Source organism: Apus apus, chromosome 2 (genome assembly GCF_020740795.1).
Source record: "Apus apus isolate bApuApu2 chromosome 2, bApuApu2.pri.cur, whole genome shotgun sequence".
NCBI lineage: Eukaryota > Metazoa > Chordata > Aves > Apodiformes > Apodidae > Apus > Apus apus.
This window is the reverse complement of record NC_067283.1, coordinates 71,700,222-71,721,676: the sequence shown is the minus strand read 5'-3', so window position 1 is coordinate 71,721,676 and position 21,455 is coordinate 71,700,222. Positions and strand designations below refer to the sequence as shown.

General features: G+C 42.5%; 1 protein-coding gene across 1 annotated transcript; it reads left to right on the top strand.

Annotated features, from left to right (window-relative positions):
- The first annotated feature begins 1,059 nt into the window (after nucleotides 1-1,059).
- LOC127380775 (uncharacterized) lies at nucleotides 1,060-19,651 on the top strand. The gene is made up of 15 exons (XM_051610253.1): nucleotides 1,060-1,488; nucleotides 2,952-3,055; nucleotides 3,483-3,660; nucleotides 4,673-4,810; nucleotides 5,884-6,001; nucleotides 6,184-6,326; nucleotides 7,623-7,790; nucleotides 8,675-9,068; nucleotides 11,509-11,655; nucleotides 13,115-13,290; nucleotides 14,835-14,972; nucleotides 15,587-15,704; nucleotides 16,298-16,440; nucleotides 17,201-17,368; nucleotides 18,113-19,651. Exons 3-15 carry the CDS (start codon nucleotides 3,493-3,495, stop codon nucleotides 18,512-18,514), a joined length of 2,421 nt encoding a protein of 806 aa, XP_051466213.1. The 5' UTR covers nucleotides 1,060-1,488; nucleotides 2,952-3,055; nucleotides 3,483-3,492; the 3' UTR covers nucleotides 18,515-19,651.
- Nucleotides 19,652-21,455: the final 1,804 nt, after the last annotated feature.

Here is a 21,455-nt window from a genome sequence, read left to right as displayed (position 1 = left end):
ATCCTCATGCCTAGCGCCCATGATTCAGATGTGGTCTTAGCTCTTAACCCCAGCCTAGAGCAGGCAGTTTTCTAGCCTGTTGTTTTCCAGCCCTTTATTAGGTCCTCGCCTCACAAATGGAGACAAGGCTGGTGGACACTCCCTTGCCTTCTTTCCACATCCCTGCTGAAAGTCTTCACCAGCTCCCAATTTCACCTCAACCGGCTTCACGTCACTCCACCAATTCCTCACAAAAACCCAATAAATTTAAAAAAAAACCGCCTCTCTGAGACCCGTCTTGCCTCAACCAAACCCTCAGCTCCGTGAGGAAAGGCAAAGCCCTGAAGCTCCCCACCGCCAGGAACACAGCACTTCCGTCCAGGGCAACGCTGGTGCTGCCCGTCAGCTCTGCCGCAAGAGGGAGGCAGAGGTGGAAAGAGACCGGCCGCGGCGACCCGGTGCCGGCGGAGCTACCGAGGCGCAAGAAAGGCCGCTGTGCGGCCGCTCCGCGGGGCGGCGCCGGCGGCCATTTTGTGCGGGGGGCGCAGGGCGCATCCCCGCCGCCAGGGCCAAATGGCCGCCGGCTGCCGTGCGGGGCCGGGCTGCCCTGCGGGGCCGGCCGCAGTGCGGGGCGCGGCTGGGGCGGGGCCGGGCTGGGCTCCCGCCCTGTCCCTCGGCCCTGCAATCTTCCGGGGAAAGGGAAAAGGGCAGGGCAGGGCAGGGCGCGGGCAGGAAGGGAGCGCGGCGCCCGGCGGGGTGAGTGCGGCGGCTCCGGCTCCCCAGTCCTGCGCCTTTTTTTTTTTTTCGGATTTGTTCGTGCGTTTTTGTTTCGTTGCTTAAAAAAAAAAAAAAAAAAAAAAAAGGCAGAAGCTGCGTGGCTGTGTGTTTTACGATTACTTTCGCGGCGGGGTTTCTGCTCCGTGCCAGCTCTAGCCGCAGCGCTGTCGCGGGGACGCCTTTAATGCGTGGCAGCGCGGGGGGGGGCCGCGGGGAAGGAGGGTTCAGGCTTAACGTGTGTCACGACGCCAAGGCCGGGGAGGGGGGGGGCGGAGGAGGGTCTTTTTGCACCTTTCCGGCTCCCCAGCCTGCGCCCTGGCCGGCGGCAGAGCGCTGGGTGCGGGGCCGTGGTCAGAGCTGTGGGGCTGCTCGCTGCCCCGCTGCTCCCTCTCCTGCTGAGGGAGAGGGGGCCGAGGTAGGGTGAGGGTGAGCGGCCTCGGGGGGTTTGGCATCTGCCTCCTGCCCCTGGAGGGGTGCGAAGCTGGGAAGCTGTTGGCCCGGAGGCGTTTGGGCAGGTGTTTCAATGTCGTTCCCGGCTCTCCGAATCCTAAATGACGCACTTTGGCCGCAAGAAAGCACGCTCTGGTGCAGGGGATGGGAAAAGGGGCGTCTGTGCCCCAGGTGCAGCTTCCTCCGTGGAGGGGGACGCTGCCTGATGTTCATCACCCCCAGTTCCCCACCCCCAGCCCCGGCTGTATTCGAAACAGTCAGCTTGTGACTGATGCTTCTGAGGTGAGTTGGGGAGGCATCTACATCCACCAGGTGCTAATCCAAGTTGTAGTCCTGATGGGCTGTTTGCCTGGGGCCACAGGCAAGAGGGCAGCTACACCCTGCTCTGGCCAGGTTCCCCCATGGCAAAAGTGATAGTTGGGAGAGACACTGCAGTGTGGATCTGCTCTTTAGGTACAGTCTGTCTGTAAAGACTGTTGTTAAGCATAGATGTCTGCTGCTGAGAATATATGCTTCACATTCACAGGGGCAGGAATACACAGGCATCCAGAAACCTCCATACAAGAGCCTCAGCACTAACCTGCAGAGCCCATAGGGAGAACAGAGTGTGAGGAATGAGTTGCTGTGGACAAACCCCCTCATCATTGAGGGTTTTGCAGGAAACAGTTGACGATCGACAGAGAAACGTGCCCTTGCGTGGGTTTTGTTCCTTTAAGTGCAGTCATTCTGTGTTGTCTCCAGAACTGCTCTGATGAGAAAGGTATCAGTAGTTGCTGGTGATGAACTGCAGAGAGAGCAGTTGTACAGAGGTACAGCGTAGAGGTGCAATTCGTAGGCTTGTGTCCCAGCCATTGAAATACTACTTACAGTTTTGTTAAATGCACTATTTTTCAGGTAGGCAAGTAGTGTGAGTTGCATCCTTCTATCTCTAAATTCTTGTCTGTGTAACTCTATGTAATACTGCTTGCTACTGTCAGTATTCCTGGGTCGAAAAAACCTTATTGCTAGCAATTGGGCAGGTATTAAAATAGTAGCAAAATTCTGGTACGTCTTCGCTATAACCAACATGACCTGAAAATACTAAGTACTTTCTACTTAATGTCATAAAATACATGTGCTTAGATTACTCATTTCAGACAGAACTGGAGGACTGTTTCCAGCTAAGCTTACTTTTTTATTTTTAATGGAAGAAGAGAAAGGGGAGGAAGGTTAACTACTGTTCATTGCCGAGCTGCTAGCAAGAAACTTTCTTAGGTGGAGAGTCATGCAGGCAAAAACTTGTTTTATCCAACCTATTTGTTTGATAGTGAATCAGTAATATGAAATAGGTGTTGGTTTTGTATTTTGTAGCAACATATCAACACTAGGCACTGCCTTAAGGAAGAAGTGAAACACAGAAACCTTTACTGCCAGCTGGTATCTTATGTCTGGTGACACTTACCTGTGGTTAACTCAGCGTTCTAGTATTTATTGCTTCTTTTATAGCAGTGTGGTTTAATTCCAGGTAGGTTAACTGCCTATGTAGCTGATATATGTAGAGTATGACGGGCATCAAGTTATGCATGTTGAAGTGAGCATGTATCATAAAGTTACCTACAGGCGCCTTTTTTTATTGTGTCCATTTCCGTGCGTTAGGCAATAAAATGGAACTGAAATGGACTTTGATTTTTCTTTGTACTACAACAGGAAATAACAGTAATCTGTCATGCTGACTAAATAACTTTTTTTCTTTTCCAATCTTGTAGTTCAAGTCATTCTGCTGACTTCTACCAGACTGGCTGGTTGGTTGAAAACACAGCGTACACGCATACAACTAAGCTGAAGGTGATCCTTAAGATAGATAGAGAAGGTAAGAGTTTATAAATCTGCTGTTCCAATACCTAACTTTTTTCTCTGGTTTTCCTGAATGGGCAAATAACTGTAAAGTAATAAGTGACTTGTTTTCAGCAAATCCTGAAGTACTGTTTTATATGATAATCTGAAAAGATGTAGTATTGTTTACCCAGTGAAGAGTCTAATGACACCAGTGGGAATTGTTGTCTGTTGCAGATACGGGATTGAAATAGAAAAGCAAATGATAAATACCTAAAATAACTCAGGTGCCTGGTATGGGATTTAAGTTGCTTGTTTCACTAAATTGTTTTTTCAGTGAGTTGATCGTTTTCCAGCCTAATTTGCTGTGTGGTTCATAGAGAGAAATGTAAAGGACGGGAATAACTTCTCCATTTTTATTCAAATAAGTTTGAGCCATTCTTGTTCTGTGTTTTATCTTGCAGTCTCTGTACCATGGAGAGCCTCTGTGCAGCAAATACCACTTTTGCACTTGACCTCTTAAGAAAGCTGTGTGAGAACAAAAGCAGGAAAAATGTATTCTTTTCTCCTTTTAGTATTTCTTCTGCTCTGTCTATGATTTTGTTGGGTTCAAAAGGTACCACTGAAGCCCAGATAGCAAAGGTATGTATAAATAAATGTAGGGCACTTACTTTGCAACCATATCAACAGCAAATCTGTATTATTTCTGTGATCTGTGTTTACACCAAACTGTTGTTGTCATTCTGGTCTTGGAGAGCGGAGATCGATCTTTGGTATGTACATAAGCAGTACCTGTTTCTATAGGGGGAGCTTCTGTCTGGTATGAAATGAGGAGGTTCTGTTTTTTATTTTGTGGGGTTTTTTTGTGGTTTGATTTTTTTGAGACAGGTGCTCCTTCAGTATTTCATTAAGAGGTACCCAGGGTTTTTTGTAGGTTTCATGAGTCTCTAGCAACATAAAATACTTTCTTCTATCGTCTTTGGACTCTGTATCAGACTACAGATGTTTTGAAAACATGACCAGGCAAATAGAAAGAAAACTAAATCTACCCTACATGCATGTCAAAGTGGTAGTTGCACCTTGGTTAATTTTTTTCAACTTGCTTAGGTGGCAAATACCACTTTGTGTATTTTTTACATATGCAAATAACAGTACTAAATGTAGAACCAGTCATTTTAGTTATGATGTTTGCCTCTTTTGCAAGGTGGAAGAGGAGTATAAATACTTTGTTTACATGTAAATCTGGAAAAGTTCTTCTAAAATTATATTCTGCTATTGCCATATTTGGAAATACGAAATCCATCTGGACATAGTCCTGGGTTACAAGCTGTAGGTGGCTTTGCTTGAGCAGGGGGCTTGGAGCAGGGGACTTCCAGTGGTCCCTTCCAACCTCAACCATACTGTGATACTATAATACTTGGCTTGAGTGAAGGAAACGAAATACTGCTGACTGTTCTGTACCCTAATTTATTACTTGTACAGCATCTAGCTGAGTGTATCATATGTGAGTTGCATGGAAAGCTCCAGATGAAAAATCTTTTGGCTTCAAGTCATAGTTTTTAAACCCAAAAGTCACTTAAAAAATTAAATTGTACTGAAGCAAGTGTATTTAGAGAAGACATGGACTCTGCTGAGGATATTTTTCTTCCTACAGGTACTTTCTCTGAACAAAGCTGAGGATGTTCACAATGAGTATGCATCTCTTCTCTCTAAAATCAATGATCCAAACAGCAAGTACATACTGAGAACTGCTAACCGACTTTATGGAGAAAAGACACTTGAGTTTCTCTCAGTGAGTAACTATTCCATCTGTGGTGTTTCTTAGCTTAATGTACTTGCTACCTATTTCCTTTGAAGGCCAAAGGCAAGCTTTGGGCTTTACTTTCCAAATTCTATGGGCTGAGACCTACCAATGTGATAAATTGTGCCAAAGCCTAGTATCTGAACTTGCGGAGAAGCTCCTTTTAGATAGCCTGTGATCTGAATGCATAACTAGTGCAAAGCACTGTAAAATCCGTCAGACTAAATCTTCAGGGTTCCATAGTCCATTAATATTTTTGGCTGTGGAACAAATATTTCATGTAACTTTTTTCCCTCAATCATAAATATGTTTTTAAAAAAATAATTGTTATTGCTTTTCAGCAGGGGTGCAGTATTGTGTCATTTTTAATCTGTTATACAAGTCATCCAGAGAACACACTGAAAGAAGTACCTGACTTTTAAGGTTTTCCATATCAGGAGATCTAAATGAGGGTAATAGGGTTGTGCTATACATGTTTGCTTAGATGCTTCCCTAGAGGCAAGATGATGTAAGACACTTTTTTTTTTTTAATTCCCCTGGAGTGATTTACAGTAATTCTTTTTGTGAAGAATGCCAGTGTTTCATTTGTCTAATAGATAAAAAACTACCTGGATTGTACTCTAAAACTTATCATTTGTGTGTAATATTAAATCAGAGAAAATGTATGTTTTTTCCCTCTCTAAGAAAAATAAGTTTCCCTTTTGAACTAAAAGCTTTCTATTGGTCTGGGAGATTTAACAATGAAATGTATGTAGTCTGAAGCTCAGTAAATTTTATATTCTCTCACTGAAGTAAAAACCCTCAAAACCTAGCCACTCAATTTCTCCAGTTATGTAGAACTTTCTAGCATAAGAAACAAGCCATTTGAAAACATAAAGTGGAGAATTCCTAGTTCGAATAAGTGGTATGAAACCTAGTAGGATTGGATCAGACAAAACTTCAGTGGCTCTATATGAAGCTGGGGGAGGAAAGCAGGCAGATTTTCTGGGTGTATTTTAAGTTATCTGTGGCTGAATGACAGTAAAATACTTTACTGAAAAGCTTATTCTGAATGTCCATGTTAGTCATTTATAGAGTCAAGTCAGAAAGCCTATCATGCTGGACTAGAACAGACTGACTTCATCCATGCTTCAGAGGATTCCAGAAAACAAATAAATGGCTGGGTAGAGGAAAGAACTGAAGGTGAGTGTAATTAAAAACAAACAAACAAAACCAAACCCAAACATTGAGCTTTTGCTCTGTTTGGTACCTAATTCTCCTATCTCTTGTGCATTAATTACAGAGTAGCTCCTATGTTAGATGATTATTAGATACATGTCAAACTGATAAAATTTGTTTGGTTTTTTTTTCTATGTATCTTAAAGGTAAAATCCAGAATCTGTTGGTGGAGGGGATTATTGATCCTCTGACCAGACTTGTGTTGGTGAATGCCATCTATTTCAAAGGCAACTGGGAAAATCAGTTTGACAAAGAGAGAACAGAAGAAATGGCATTTCATATTAACAAGGTATGATGTGATAGAATGCTAACAATACATTTTTACTCTGAAGTGCTCTGAAATGAATACATTTAACTCTAAGGAAAAAAATAATTCACGCAGAGTGACCTTGAGTAGGCTGTATGAAATACCTTATATCCCCTCCCTTTACTATGAATGCTCTTTTAGTTTCTGTTAAATTGCACATCGTTACTAGAAACTTAATTGTTAAAGTATTTATTTCATTCTGTCTCTTTATTCCTTTACCCCTCTTGTTTGAGAGAGGTCGTCCTCTACATAGGTACAGAACCTAAAACTGGGGGTACACAAACAATTGCACACCTCTTTCCTGGTGACACTAAATCCTACCAATGCCTAGACACTGATGAGTTGCAGAAGTCTGTGGCTAGGGTCAAATGAGCAATTAGAAATCCCAGGTGTAAACTAAAGTTTTAAGCTAGTTATTTTACAATCTATCCAGGAGCAAGAATTTACTTTCAAATCCTAAAGCTCCTAGCCTTTCTCACATCCTGTGACATTGTTTCTGCGACTCTTGCACTATTTAGGACTATGGGGATGACTTTCACATGCTGTGTGGCCTTTCCTTTTCTTCTCCATCCTTTTCATGTGTCTTTGCTGCTGCAAAATAATTTCTGCCATGTTCTCTGTGGACATTGTCTCAATGGGCTCTATTTTAAAAACCAAAAACTGCTTGCATGATTATCTCATGAGTGGAAGGGAGAGAACAATGAAACTATCTAATGAAAAGGAGGAAATAATGATATACACAATAGTAGCTGATGCTCCATGTGAAGATGGAAGGAGATAACAGAATTAAATTGTTATGAAAAATCCTTCCCCTTCTTACTGTCTGTGACTTTCAAGAATAGAAAATAATACTCTCATTTTCTTGGCATTTTTAGTAGAAGTTTAAAGTATTCTTTTTTTATTGTACTTGGAGCCATGTGGTGTGAAAATGAAAACACCTATTTTGAAATTATTTTGTGTTATTTTAAAGCCAGGAACACAGGCACTGCTTCTCACCAGCTCTATTTAGTGCATCTCACTAGTTCTTAATTGCCCCTGCCTCTTTGCCTTCAAGGAAACCTCACAGACATTTCTACATGAGTAATTAAAAGTTAAATCTCAGGGATCCTCACTTCTTATGCTTTACAAAAGATGGTGGTGGGGTATATATACACTGTGTGTTCAGTGATTTTTAGTCAAGTTCAAAAAAAAAAAGCCCTCAGTAACTGTATGGCTGCTTTGTATTTTGAGACCAGTGTGATAGCTCAGCACGAACTGTTGAGTTACCTTTATTTTCAGAAAGAGACGAAACCTGTGCAGATGATGTTCAAGAAGGATAAATTTAACATGACCTATATTGGGGACTTCAAGACCAAAATCCTTGAGATCCCTTATGTTGGAAATGAACTCAGCATGATCATCTTGCTTCCTGATGCAATTGAGGATGAATCCACTGGCTTGGAAAGTGTAAGTTGTTGAGCTAAACGTGCAAAGACAGTCTGTACCCTTCCAGGGAAGAGAGTTTGGTAATGCATCTAGACCTGTCGTTCAGTTCCAAAGCCACTATGTCATTGGTGCTCAACACCAGCTGAAATGTCCCACACCTCCTTTCCCCAAAAATGGTTGCATTCCTTGTATCTCTGATGGTCAAGCTGAGTGCTGCTCCTTAGCCAGAAGCTCTGGAAGAAGACCTGACCCTCCTCAGCAGCAGAGTTTAGCTGTGATTATGGTGAGCACCATATATGGTGAGGGGGGATATGGGGGAGCTCTTACAAAGTCCTATAGCTTGTCCCATAGATCTTCCATTTTGAACAGCTGGCAAATTGTCTGTGGCCCATCACCTGGAAACAGGCTCACCGGAAAATGTGGCATCTCCTCTGATAGGAGTTTTGGCTATTTCATGATCTGAGTAAGGCTTTCAAACACTGACTGCAAAGGGCTTTGTGAGCAGACTTTTTCATCAGTGTCAAGCTGAAGGAGGATCCTGTGGTTAAGACACGGAAAAACTGGGTTCAGGTCCCTTGGGACCTTGTAGGCAGTTCCTCTGTGCTTTTACTTCTCAGGTATAAAAATGCAAAAAGCCCTGCCTAGCATGATCTATAAAAGCAGACTTTATATGGAAAGGACTGATACTTATCCTATCTACCAGAAAGCATATGGGATTGATCTCAGCTGTGGCCGTAGTCTCTTGTGAGAAGTATAACTTGGGATTTGGGCTTGAGACCCTCTCAATCCTGAAAAAGAAATGCTTATTATGCACTATGTAAACAAATGCAGTAATAGCCACTTTTGGCTTTGTAAAACTTACTCTCTTTGCATTTTAATTATGTAACGTTTGGGTTTTTCTTTAGCTGGAAAGAGAACTTACGTATGAGAAGCTGATAGACTGGATCAATCCTGAAATGATGGACTGTACAGAGGTGAGGGTGTCTTTACCCAGATTTAAACTGGAAGAAGATTATGATCTGAAACCCCTTCTGAGCAGCATGGGAATGCCTGATGCATTTGACTTAGGGAAGGCAGACTTCTCAGGAATGTCAGCTGGCAGTGAGCTGCTGCTCTCTCAGGTAGTTCACAAGTCCTTTGTGGAAGTCAATGAAGAAGGCACGGAAGCAGCTGCTGCCACAGCCGCAGTGATGATGTTGCGCTGTGCAATGATCACTCCAGAATTCACTGCTGATCATCCCTTCCTCTTCTTCATCCGGCACAACAAAACTTCCAGCATTTTGTTTTGTGGCAGATTTTGCTCTCCCTGAAAAGGGGATATTTGGCAGAAGATCTGCCAGCACAGTAACATTCGGTTTCTTTAGAATAGGGCTGCTCTTTTTGCACTGTCTCTTTCAACTGTGCCTGAACCAGCTTCTGTGGTCTTCATCTCAGGCTTGAATAACAGAGCCACTTAGACATACACAGCAACTGCCATCTGTAACAACTTTCTCATCCTGTGTGCCCTGGATTCAGAGGTCTCCAACTTGATGCTGACAAAAGAAACCTCCCACTTCCTGCGGGATGTTGAACTGGAGTGCAGTCCCAGTTGCACTTCACTTTTGTGTTCACTAGGCAGCAAGTTGGGTACTGACATGTCATAAGAAAGGAAGAAGTTAACTTTGTTTATGGTGAGGCTGGAGCTCATCTTTAGTTCCCTTCCACTTCTTTCTTCCTACACCTTCTCCTTTTTTTTTTCTTTTTTTCTTTTTCTTTCCTCCCAGAATCATCCATTAAATATCTTACTACATTCCTGAGAGATGATAGGAGTCTTTTGGCAGCCTGTTCAAGTGTTGCTAAGCTTTCTGAGTAAATGGGGCTTTTTGGCTATCAATTGTGCAAGCACTTAGGCAAGAATGGGAATAAAAGTATGTCTTTGTACCAAATGTCCTTACAAGGTATTCAAGGGATGAGGATCATTGCTTTTTTGTTGTTTGTTTGGTTGTTTTTTTCCGCCACAGGACACCTGGGTTTATTACTTATCACCTAGTTGATTAGCCTTTTAACAAAGAATGTAGTGAAAAAGCTTATGGTGCCTATGCAGTATTTAAATGACAAAGCTTTACTTTTTTGCTCTTCTGTAATTTTCCTATTCATAATTTCTGAAACCTAGTTAATGCCAAAGGCATAGCTGAAATAGCTTTCCTGATGCAGTGATTTGTTGTACTATTTCTGTTCCTGAAATAATAAAAGGACTTCACATGATGTGGGTTTGTTTCTTTTTTCAACCATGAATTATGTTTTTATGTATAGTATGAAGAAAACTGTTGTTTTATCGTTTGTCTAGCTTGTTTGGAATTTGCTGCTTAAAAATTGGATTTTCTCAACACTGCAGACTTGAGGTGCTCACTTGGGTTGCTGTCAAGTTTGGGGGTTGGCCTTACAGGGACTTGCAGTGAAGAGCCTTCACAGCAAAGGGGTCCAAAGCCAAGTGCTTGTGTTTTTTCTGGGCAGGGCTCAAAGGTTCCTTCTGGTTTTGTGTACAGCTCCAAATCACAGCTGGAAGGTCATCATCCAGGTGGTGCTTGATTGCCCTGTGCTTAATTCAGTGCACAGTGACATGGTTGTCACAGGTGAAGAAAATAAAAGCATGGGCAGGGTTGGGGAACCCGCCCAGCGGTTGATTCACCTGTAACTCCCCTTCAAGGGCTGGTCCTGGACCCTGAAGCCAGGTGGGCAGGAGGGGTGGGCTGTGTTGCTGGTGGCCAGATCGAGGTCATCTCTACATGGAAGGAGGAAGATGACTGTGACCTTCGTGTTGAGTGAGGACAGAGACATGCTAAGCTGGGTGCCCCCGATGAGCTTGTCCCACCGGGCAAACTCCAACCCCTCCCCCCATTCCTGTCTTGAGGGTGTGGGTGGGTAAAGAAGTTCTTCCTGATACTCACATGGAACCTCATGCTCCAGTTTGCATCCATTGCCCCTTGTCCTATCACTGGTTGTCCCTGAAAAGCTATTTTCTTTCTTGAGATTGACATAACCTTCAATAACTAGAAAAATCTGAACTGTAGGCAGAAAAAATGTTTTTAAATTGGACTAGAAATAGAAATACTCTTTGAAGAAGCTTATCCTTTTAAAGCACAGGATCACCACATATGCATCCTTGCATGGCTTTCTCTGTATTGACAGTGCTCTGTTGTGGTAATGTATAATAAGCCAGTCCTTCCTTATGCATGTATATTAGGATGTTTCTGCAAAGCTATTCCGCCCCTTAAATCTTGCTTCTCAAAGATATCTTAATAAAATGCTTCAAGGCAACAAAAGGCATGCTCCTGAACAGCTGAGTTTACACAGTTCTGATGTGAAATAGAAGGTCAGGTAACATTTGTTTAGAAACATCTATTAATAGAGAAAGGATTAAGCTACTTCAACAAAAGTAACCCCTTCCAGTAATCAGGCAGAAAATTTGCAATACAGCTTTTGAATGAGGAGGAGAAGAAATTAATAATGATTGTAGGTGATATGCTTAGAGAGTATTTTTAAAATGTAGAGTCTGGTCCATTTTAGATATTGAAAATGTGTCAGGACTTAGGGGTTTTAGGTGCTTTCAGTATGATCCTAGATTGTGGCCAGAGCCTATGGGATCCTCCAAAACCATTCCAGCTTCCCAGAGAATGACTGACTGTATATCCTGCAATAAATCTGATGTCTCTTCCCCGCATTCGTGCCTCGATCGTGTGGGCGGGTTTGGCTTTTTGAGCGCAGCCTCGAGGCTCTTCTCCGCCGGGTAAACCCAGCCCTTCGCCGGGAGATCCAGGCCACGCCCGGGGTGCCGGTGCAGGCTCCCAGCCCTGGTCCCGCCCCAGCCCGGCGGCTCCTCGGTACCGCTCCGCGCCGGCCCGGGCAGGTAGGCAGGCGAGCGGCCCTTGGCGGTGCTGGGGCTCCGCGGGGCGGCAGGGGCCGGGGATCCCCGCCGCGGGTGCTTCATGCAGGAGCGGGGCCGTAACGGGACGAAGAGCTGCCGGTTTTCCCTTCCCTTGGGCCGTGCCCCAGCCCTCCGCGGCCGCGGGGTCTGCGTGGGGCGGCCGCTGCCTCTTGGGCAGCCGTGGGGGTGGGGGCTGTAAATCGGGTGGTTTCAGTGAAACGCCTGCAAAGGGCGCTGGTGTGAGTGAACGAAAGTGAAAGTGCGGGTTTGGATTTGCCTTAGGGCTGGGGTTTGTGTATGTATCTCTTTACTGCAGAGCGAGGTTGCAAGGATGCTAGGCGTTTCTTCTCTCCAGCCAGTGGGAGCAGATAGCGTTGTTCTGCAATTCCTGTAGAAGGGCTGCGCTGGAAATACCCAGATTCTGGTGCAAACTTCTCCGTCTAATTGGGTCTGGGCAGCACTCTTAACAGGAACTTGCCCACTCCAGCCCCGGTTGCAGATGTGCAACTGCCTGTGTCTAAAAGGGAACTCCTTGAGGAAACAAGCTAGAAACAGCCCAATCCAAAAGTCCTGCTGCAAACAATCACAAAAGAGCAGGAATCTGAGCTGGGCGGGCAGGAAAGTTTTACAACATCAACCCACTAGTCTTTTGCGTAGGCATTTGCAGCCGACCCAGCCCTCTCACCTTTCACCCCACTCCAAGGGCTTTTTAGGGAGCATCCCACCAAACTTAATCACTGCTCCAGCTGCGCAGCGTCAGCCCTGAAGCTTTGTTTTGCTCTCCCTTCTGCCTTCCCTACCTGGTAGGTCACCTTCAGCTAACAGGGGTGTAGGGCTGCTCAGCCCTCTTGGGACTCAGGTGTGTTTGCAGCTGGGTGCATCTTTCAGGTAGGTCGCTTGTTCTCGGCAGAGCAGGCTGGTGAAAATCGCGGTGCTTTGCAGCGCAGAAGGTGTGTCTTTAAGCCTTTGGCAGGACTGACAGCTTTTTGTGGCGCGGTTCGTGCCATGAAGACGGCATCTTACTGAGAGGTGCCCAAATCTCCCTTGGGCAGCGAGTGCTTTCCATGGAGGATTTGGGTAGAGGACCTGGGGGAGCAGGAAGCTGCGTGAGCGAGCTCTCTGGGCATGCTGGGGCTGTGAGACAGAAAGACTTCCAACTTGCAGCCCTCCTAGCACCTGTACTTCCCACTTCAAGGTAGAAGGCGAGGATTTCTTTGATGTATTTAAAGTTACTGTGGAACAGAAGGCTGGGATATACAATTTCTGTGGAAAAAAAGACGGTTTTCCAAGTGTGACCTTTTTTTATGAAGATGCACTGACAATGACATTCTTACTGTTTCTGTACCCAGTCACAACCAGATTAATCCAGTACTCTTAAGTCAGGTCAGGTTAGGTTTTTGAAGAGTGTTTCCTGGTGTCCTTACTGACTTTTATTTTTCAGCCATAACCATGGAGAACCTGTGTAATGCCAACAGCCGATTTGCACTTGATCTGCTTGGGAGATTTAGTGAGGCCAACCCAGCAGGAAATGTTTTCTTCTCTCCTGTCAGTGTTTCTGCTGCTCTGGCCATGGTCCTTTTAGGGGCCAAGGGTGATACAGAGGCCCAGGTGCTGAAGGTTAGTAAAAAAAAAAAAAGTCTCTTTGGCTTTATATTTTATGTACATTTAAAATTCTTGTATTTTAAACGAAGGAAAATGAAAGAAGGGCATTATTTCATGTGTTTGGGACAAGACTTTGGTTATGGTCACTGAGGTTTTCCTTGGGTACCTTTCTGCAGTCACCTTCTGCTTGCCCTTTTCCAGAGCCCTTTTTTTTCTGTATTTGTTATGGCCCTTAGTTTGTAACTTATTTTCACTTGTTAATTCTTGAAGAAGGAAACTAATTTAAGTAATTGATCAGTCTGGAGTTTCCAGCAGCAATTTTCACTGAGACCTTTAGACAAAGAGCTGTTTCTTTGTAGTACAAGGTTAAGAATGGTACGCTTAGTATTAATAATACTGTGTCTTTTTTAAGAAACGCAAATAATATGTAGTTTTATGTTTAAAGCATAACACCTATGAATAATACATGAGGATGCTACCTAAATATCAGTATCTTAGGCACTTGGATACCTTAGAGAGAGGTTGAGCCCACATACTTAACTCTTATCATAGCCTTAAGTTAAGTAGGATAGTTTTAAAAAACTTGTTATAAATTGCAAAAATGATGTTTGTAGATAGAGGTTGTCAGTTTCCCCTGAGGCCTCCTGCATGGGAGGGACTCGGTCGCTATTATTTTCCCCCTTTGTTAGGCAAGTGGAAAAGGGTGTGTGACACTTCTCACTGCAGTCATCATCTGCCAATGAATAATTTCACCTTTGTATTCTGCACTTTACCAGGAACTGTTTTATACTGCTGAGTGCTGCTGTGCTTACTGAGTAAGACAATAAAATGATTTCTCACTACTTCTACAAACAGACTTTGATCGGATATGTCATGTAACCAAACTGACAGCCCCACCTAGGATCAACCTACTGACAAAGGAACTTTGGGGAAGTAATGTGTTCAGCCCAGTCACCTTCAGTCATTCATGTTCCCATACTATAGTGCTTTACTGATTAAAACCTAGCTAAGCAGGGAGGCAGTGACTGATAACTGTCAAGGGCTGTTTGCAAGTATATAGGAAATGATGTCTGTGATCATGGTCCTGTTCTAAGTTGCCTCTGTGGTTCTTTTGCTCAGCTAGTCACACGTACAACACAGCTTGCGTTGCTGTGGGCGGCAAGGCCTGACGAGAAACTCAGTGAGATAAAATGTGGGCTTTCCTTTGAATCTAGTGACTGTTTCACAGCTGTCTTCCCCACTGAGAAGTCCATTGTTTTAGGTTTGACCCTGCTTTGCTCTAGTGTCTTCCCTATCAGTGTGGTCTGGCAGCTCTTGCTGTTTTATGATCAACAGCTTCAGCTGCAACAATGTATAAACCAGGAGCTTAACAGAAGGAGCTGTCACAGGTAGGGTGGCACCAAGAAACAGTTTAATTCCTTCTTGGAGGTTTGCAGAAATCTCAGCAGTTTACAGCCTCTTTTCTCTTTCTTCAGCCTACTTAGCTGCTGGATCAGGCCGACCCTATAGATGTATGTTCTTGTAAGACAGCAGCAGCCAGTTCTCTTCTGTTATTTCAGACACTTCACTTTGATGAAGTTGAAGATACTCACTCAAGGTTTCAGGCTCTGACCACGGACATAAACAGAAGCAATGCTCCCTATCTCTTACGGCTGGCAAATCGGCTTTTTGCAGAGAAGTCCTACAGCTTTTTGCCGGTATGCTGGGGCAGATCATGGTGGTGTGGTGGAACCTGGTGGGAAAATGGAGCTATTTGAGTATTTATGAAGTAGCAATATTTCTAGGCACGTCTATCATATTCCACTTTTTAGGATGCAACTGGCTCTGTCTGTTGCAACCAGCATTTTAAGATTTCACTGGTTTAGTACCACATTACTTAAATATTTTTTAAAACATTGTATATATTTGGGAGGGGATGTCCAACATGCCTAAACAACATGCCTCCCCACCAATGAATTATATTTTTGTGTGTACCTAGGCTGCTGTGTGTTTTCTTCCTCTCCTCACCTCTTTCAGAGAGTTTTATTTTATCCTAGCTGTGCTTGAGCCTGTTTCGGGAGAATGACATGTAAATATTGCAACACGTGCAGTGAGCACCCATCAGCTGTACACTTGGCAGATGTACTGTGAGGCTTACTCTGAGGGAAAAAACCACCAACCTTCATCCCCAGAAACCCCCCAGGCAGTGCCCTGTTAGAGCCTCATCTCAGAGTGGGTGATAATCTGTTTGACATGCACCTTGTCTACAACTTCAAGAGATGTTTCCTTATCTGCATGCACTGCAAGTCATTCTGATTGTTCCAAAATCTAGGATTTCCTGACTAATACTCAGAAATTATATGGAGCGGATTTGGCTACAGTTGATTTTCTTCAGGCTTGTGATGAAGCCAGGAAAGAAATTAACCAGTGGGTAGAGGAGAAAACAGAAGGTAAAGTATGTTGGTTAATGAAGTAGCTGTTAGTGTTTCGTACTTTGGGAGCAGGAATAGGCTTTATTCTTTGCCATCTTTAGAACGGTTGACTTTTGCCCTGGGATATTCACTTGGTGCATTGTCAGAAGCAGAAAATACCCAAGCAAGACACGTCAACAGTTCCATAAGTCCTGAGACTTTTCCATTTGTTGTGTTCCAGCTGATGAGCATAAGAGAGATGCCTAAACATAGATTTATACTCATGAGTTGGAGAATTTGTTTTAGACAGTCCTGGTCCATACTGTGTACATATACATTTCTAGATCCAGTAATTCTAAATGTGTTTTCTAGTTCTTGTATGATGGAGTATGGTATGACAGTTTAAGCTAAAAAGACTGTATTTTTATCAAATTACAGGGTATAAAATGTATAGTAGTGTGTACTCTTGAAAAGTCTGGTGAAGAGGTACAGTAACACACTTCATTGCAGGGACAGAGCAGTGTTTTATATTTGCAGTATTTCTATGGCATCAGTTTCTTCATGTATGTTTTATATGCCATCGACTTCCTACAAGACGTGGTTGTGACTTTCCTTTTCTGCTCCCTTTGCAGGCAAAATCCCTAATCTGCTGTCTGAAGGCTCAGTTGACAGCATGACCAGGCTCGTGCTGGTGAACGCTATTTATTTCAAAGGGAACTGGGCAGAGAAATTCCAAGAAGCCAACACTACTGACATGCCATTTCGGTTAAATAAGGTAATACACGTATGTCTCGGTGGTATATATCTAGTGAAGAGGTCAAATAATGTAAGTTCTAAAGTGAAGCTTTGCTTACAGAAAAAATAATTAATGATAATAACAACAACATCTAGAAAGTCTTGCATTAATGTTTTCAGCTTTTCCCAAAGGTTTTTAAAATTTATTTTAGCATTCTTCTGTATTCAGCAAGCTTTTTGTTCTCTCTCTTACTGGTATAGTGTCAGAGTCACTTGTCACTTATAGATTAGGACCCTGCCTGTGCCTAGCAGATTTTCTGCCTGCTAGCAGTTTCAGCTGCTATGAACTGTGCCTGTTTGTGATGCTAGGCAAACAGGATTAAAATGATTGCATTTTTTGGTTAAGCCCCGTATTTTGTTCTATATTCTCTTAACAGCTTTACAAGATACTGTATTCTGTCATCTGCTTTATGTTGAACGGAGTTGATCTTTGTTGACTTTTAGAATCATTTTGGGGGGCTAAAACAATGCAAAGGTATAGCAACTTGAAGACATTTATTTTCTGTTGTTGTGCTATAGAAGCCAAATGAGAACGAAATATTATACAAACTCATTCTGTCTTCAGAAGAAAATGTTATCAAACAGGCAGTCAGGAGTCTGACCAAGACAGTTTTATAATCACCTGATATACTGGAGGAAGAGTTTTTGCAATAATGCAATTTTGAACGTACTTGTTTCTTATCAGTTCTTTAAATTAGTATTTTCTCAACTGTTGCTTTTGGTACCTTTTATCCACCCAGAATGAAAGGAAGACAGTAAAAATGATGTACCAGAAAAAGAAATTTCCTTTTGGGTATTTCCCTGACGAGAAGCTCCGTGTTCTAGAGCTGCCTTATGATGGAAAAGAACTTAGTATGATCATCCTGTTACCTGATGACATTGAAGATGACTCCACTGGACTGCAGAAGGTGACCTGTCTAAGCTAATGCAGTCATTTACTGGATTCATTTCTTTAATGGCTGTTCAGAATTAAAGCCTTTATATATCCCTGTTCTCAGAGCCCCTTATCTCTCAAGCATATTCTTAGACAGTGCTCTTCTAGCACTGCAATAAAGAGTACGTGCCTGTGCTGCAATAGGAAGGGGTGTTCTGGTTTTACAGCTTGAGTGCATGTGTCCTTTTGCTAGCTGAACCCAACCATGAGGGAGACTGTGAAAACAAAGTTAACTATGAGAATTAACTTGCCTTGCTTATGTTTTTTAATGACAGAACTTCCGTTTCATTACCTTTGAAAGCCTTTTATTTCTTCGCCTTAAAGTAGTGAGAGTGTTAAACGACCAGGAATGCATTGGCTTCCTTGAGCTCTCTGATTATTGTTTTTGTTACTTGCTTCTAATTATGTACTTTCATTTAGTTAGATTAAACAGTAAGAATGGCTGGGTTTAGTTGCTATCATTGCATATTTTTCCCTCCTGTATGTTGCGGCAAGAAGCAAATGTCTGCATTACTTTGTAAAGTAAAACTGCACTGACTTAACTTCATTTCAGTAGCATCTGTTTGATCTACATGGAGCTATCAAATACATGGGTATGGTCGTTTTTGCACAGTTGCTTTGTAGTTGTACAGTTCTCTATAAAGCCTTGTAAATGTTACTGAAAACGAAATATTTCTACACTGTTGATATGTAATGATGTCTGTCTTTTTACTTCTAGCTGGAGAAGCAGCTTACCTTAGAGAAGCTCCAGGAATGGACACGTCCAGAGAACCTATATTCTACTGATGTTCATGTGCATTTGCCAAAGTTTAAGCTTGAAGAAAGCTATGACCTTAAATCAGACTTAGCTGCTATGGGCTTGTTGGATGTATTTGACAGTGGCAAGGCTGACTTGTCTGGAATGTCAGGGGCACGAGACCTCTTCCTCTCTAAAGTTGTCCACAAAGCTTTTGTAGAAGTGAATGAGGAAGGCACAGAAGCTGCAGCTGCCACTGCTGGCATTGCTATGCTCTGCATGGTTATTGAAGAGCATTTCAAAGCTGACCATCCTTTCCTTTTCTTTATTCGCCACAACCCAACTGGGAGCATACTATTCCTTGGCAGATATGCTTCTCCATAAAAGAGAACTTGGGAATTACGGCCCAGATCTTGATGTAGTTAAAAACTTTGCTCCCAGATTAGTTGGATTTTGATGTAGAAAGTTAATGCTTCTGTCTTGAATTCCTAGCAACTTTGACTGAGATTCCACCTTTCCCAGTAAAATGGCCACAAAGAAACTGAGGAGTAATATATTTTTCTTTCTTGAGATTGACATAATCTTTAATAACTAGAAAAATCTGAACTGTAGGCAGAAAAAATGTTTTGAAATTGGACTAGAAATAGAAATACTCTTTGAAGAAGCTTATCCTTTTAAAGCACAGGATCACCACATATGCATCCTTGCATGGCTTTCTCTGTATTGACAGCGCTCTGTTGTGGTAATTTATAATAAGCCAGTCATTCCTTATGCATGTATATTAGGATGTTTCTGCAAAGCTATTCCGCCCCTTAAATCTTGCTTCTCAAAGATATCTTAATAAAATGCTTCAAGGCAACAAAAGGCATGCTCCTGAACAGCTGAGTTTACACAGTTCTGATGTGAAATAGAAGGTCAGATAACATTTGTTTAGAAACATCTATTAATAGAGAAAGGATTAAGCTACTTCAAAAAAGTAACCCCTTCCAGTAATCAGGCAGAAAATTTGCAATACAGCTTTTGAATGAGGAGGAGAAGAAATTAATAATGATTGTAGGTGATATGCTTAGAGAGTATTTTTAAAATGTAGAGTCTGGTCCATTTTAGATATTGAAAATGTGTCAGGACTTAGGGGTTTTAGGTGCTTTCAGTATGATCCTAGATTGTGGCCAGAGCCTATGGGATCCTCCAAAAATATGACAGCTTCCCAGAGAATGACTGTATATCCTGCAATAAATCTGATGTCTCTTCACTTGCAAGGATTCAACATTTTCTGAGCTGACTTCCACTACCTCTTTATACACAAACTTTTTGTCCTGTACAACAGCCTTATGCCTGCGAGCCACTGTAATTACATACTATTAGTCTTCTGTGTTTATTTCTGGAGCTTATTTCCTTGTATCATGTAGATCTTGGGTACTGTAACATTTTACAACCTGAGTTCTAAGTGGGGCACAATAGTTTCTGTAATTGCCAGCTGTATGTTAACTTCAAGCAACAAATAAAAGTATTTTCTTAAAATGGTGTTCAAAATGGAAATTTCTGCAAACAATTGTTTTTGTGCTCTGAAATACTATACTGTTTACTTGAAGGCTGCCTCCAAAGAAAACCACTGGTGCAGCAGGTGTGATCAGCTGTATTGAAGTTCTGGGCCTGTTCTAAGTGAAAATAGTGAAAAATAAGTTGCTCAGTAGAAGAGATGATCATGTTAACCATCAGCTTCCCCTGGAAGTGTAAGGACCCCAGCTGCTAGCATGTACAGAGAACAGGGAAAGAGGAATGGTGTATATGAAATGACACCAGGACTTTGTTTGCACCTTAGTAAACATGTTTCCCTGTGCTAGCAATGCCTTAGTTGCAAAAGCTCTGGTAAATTTGTAAAAGACAGTGTGTATTGCAGAGTGCAGATGCAAACCTAACACTTCTCATGCTGAATGCTTTGAAAAACAAATTCTTTGCTAATAAGTGAGAAAAATATTAGCACAATAAAATGTAAAAATTTGGAAGGATTTGACATTGCACTAGTTCTGCACCTTCATCTTCAGCCTTCTAGCAAAGAGCTGCTGCTGCTGCCATAGATGGGTTTTGACTAAGGAAGGCTCAAGAACTTAATTGTAATTACATCCTTATCTTTATACACTTAAACCAAATCAGTGCATGCAAGATATATGATGTCTGAAGGCTTTTAGGGCTGTAATTATCAGGAAATCAAAAGACAGATAAAACCTTGCATAACAGTGCAAATCAGCATAGCCTTAAGAGGAGACTCATGCATTTCATTATTACTTTGGTCTCAGTATTCAGAAAGGGAACTACTGTATTGAGACACATTTGGTTTTCTACAGACAGGATGCACAAAATAAAACCTCAGCAATAAGAATCTCAATAAAGTCAGCATTGTTTGCTTCACATTCAACCATTAAAAAGCAAAACCAGCAAACTTACTGGCAAATATCCCCCCCTCTACACTCCATAATGCAAGTCCCACACTAAGGCCGTGGTGGGTATTTTTCCTTAATACTTTTTTCTCTGCTCCTGTCAGAGTGAGTGAGTGAGTGAGTGACAAGGGCTGACTCCAATGTGGAAAAGTGGAATGACAATTATATTCACATTTTTAAAAAAAGAAGAAAGTGAATATAGTTGGCTCCAACTAGCTCATGCAAAGGATTTAATTTTTAGAACTACTGAATGAACACAGGTGTCACCACTTTCAAATCATAGAATCATAGAATGCCAGGTTGGAAGGGACCTCAAGGATCTTCTAGGTCCAACTTTTCTAGGTACTACCATAGTTTCTATGAGATGGCTCAGCACCCTGTCAAGATGAGACTTAAAACTGGCCAATGTGGGGAAATCTACCACTTCCCTTGGGAGACTATTCCAGTGTTTGATTGTCCTCGTGGTGAAAATTTTACCTCTTGTGTCCAATCAGAATGTCCCCAGAAGAAACTTGTGCCCATTACCCCTTGTCTTCTCCATGTGATTCCTTGGAAATAGGGAGCCTCCATCTTCTTGGTAGCCACCCTTTAAGTACAAAATCTTTTGTTTACATCAAACTAGGAGACCAAAAAGGTTAAAATTCAGACTGAATGCAGTTAAATGTCCTCAGAGGGGGCTGCTAAGTATTTGAGCGTGAACTTCCCTGTTCAAAACCAATTTGCAACTTGCTGCTGATTTGAGAAAACAACATGTGAGTTTCTTCCAGTGGAAAAGAGGAATACAGTAAATGGAGTTCACTCTGTATTTGGGCATCTCCTAAGATGACCAGGCTTTATAACAATCCAAAACTCAGAGGAATATTTGCACATTACTACGTGATGAGTCA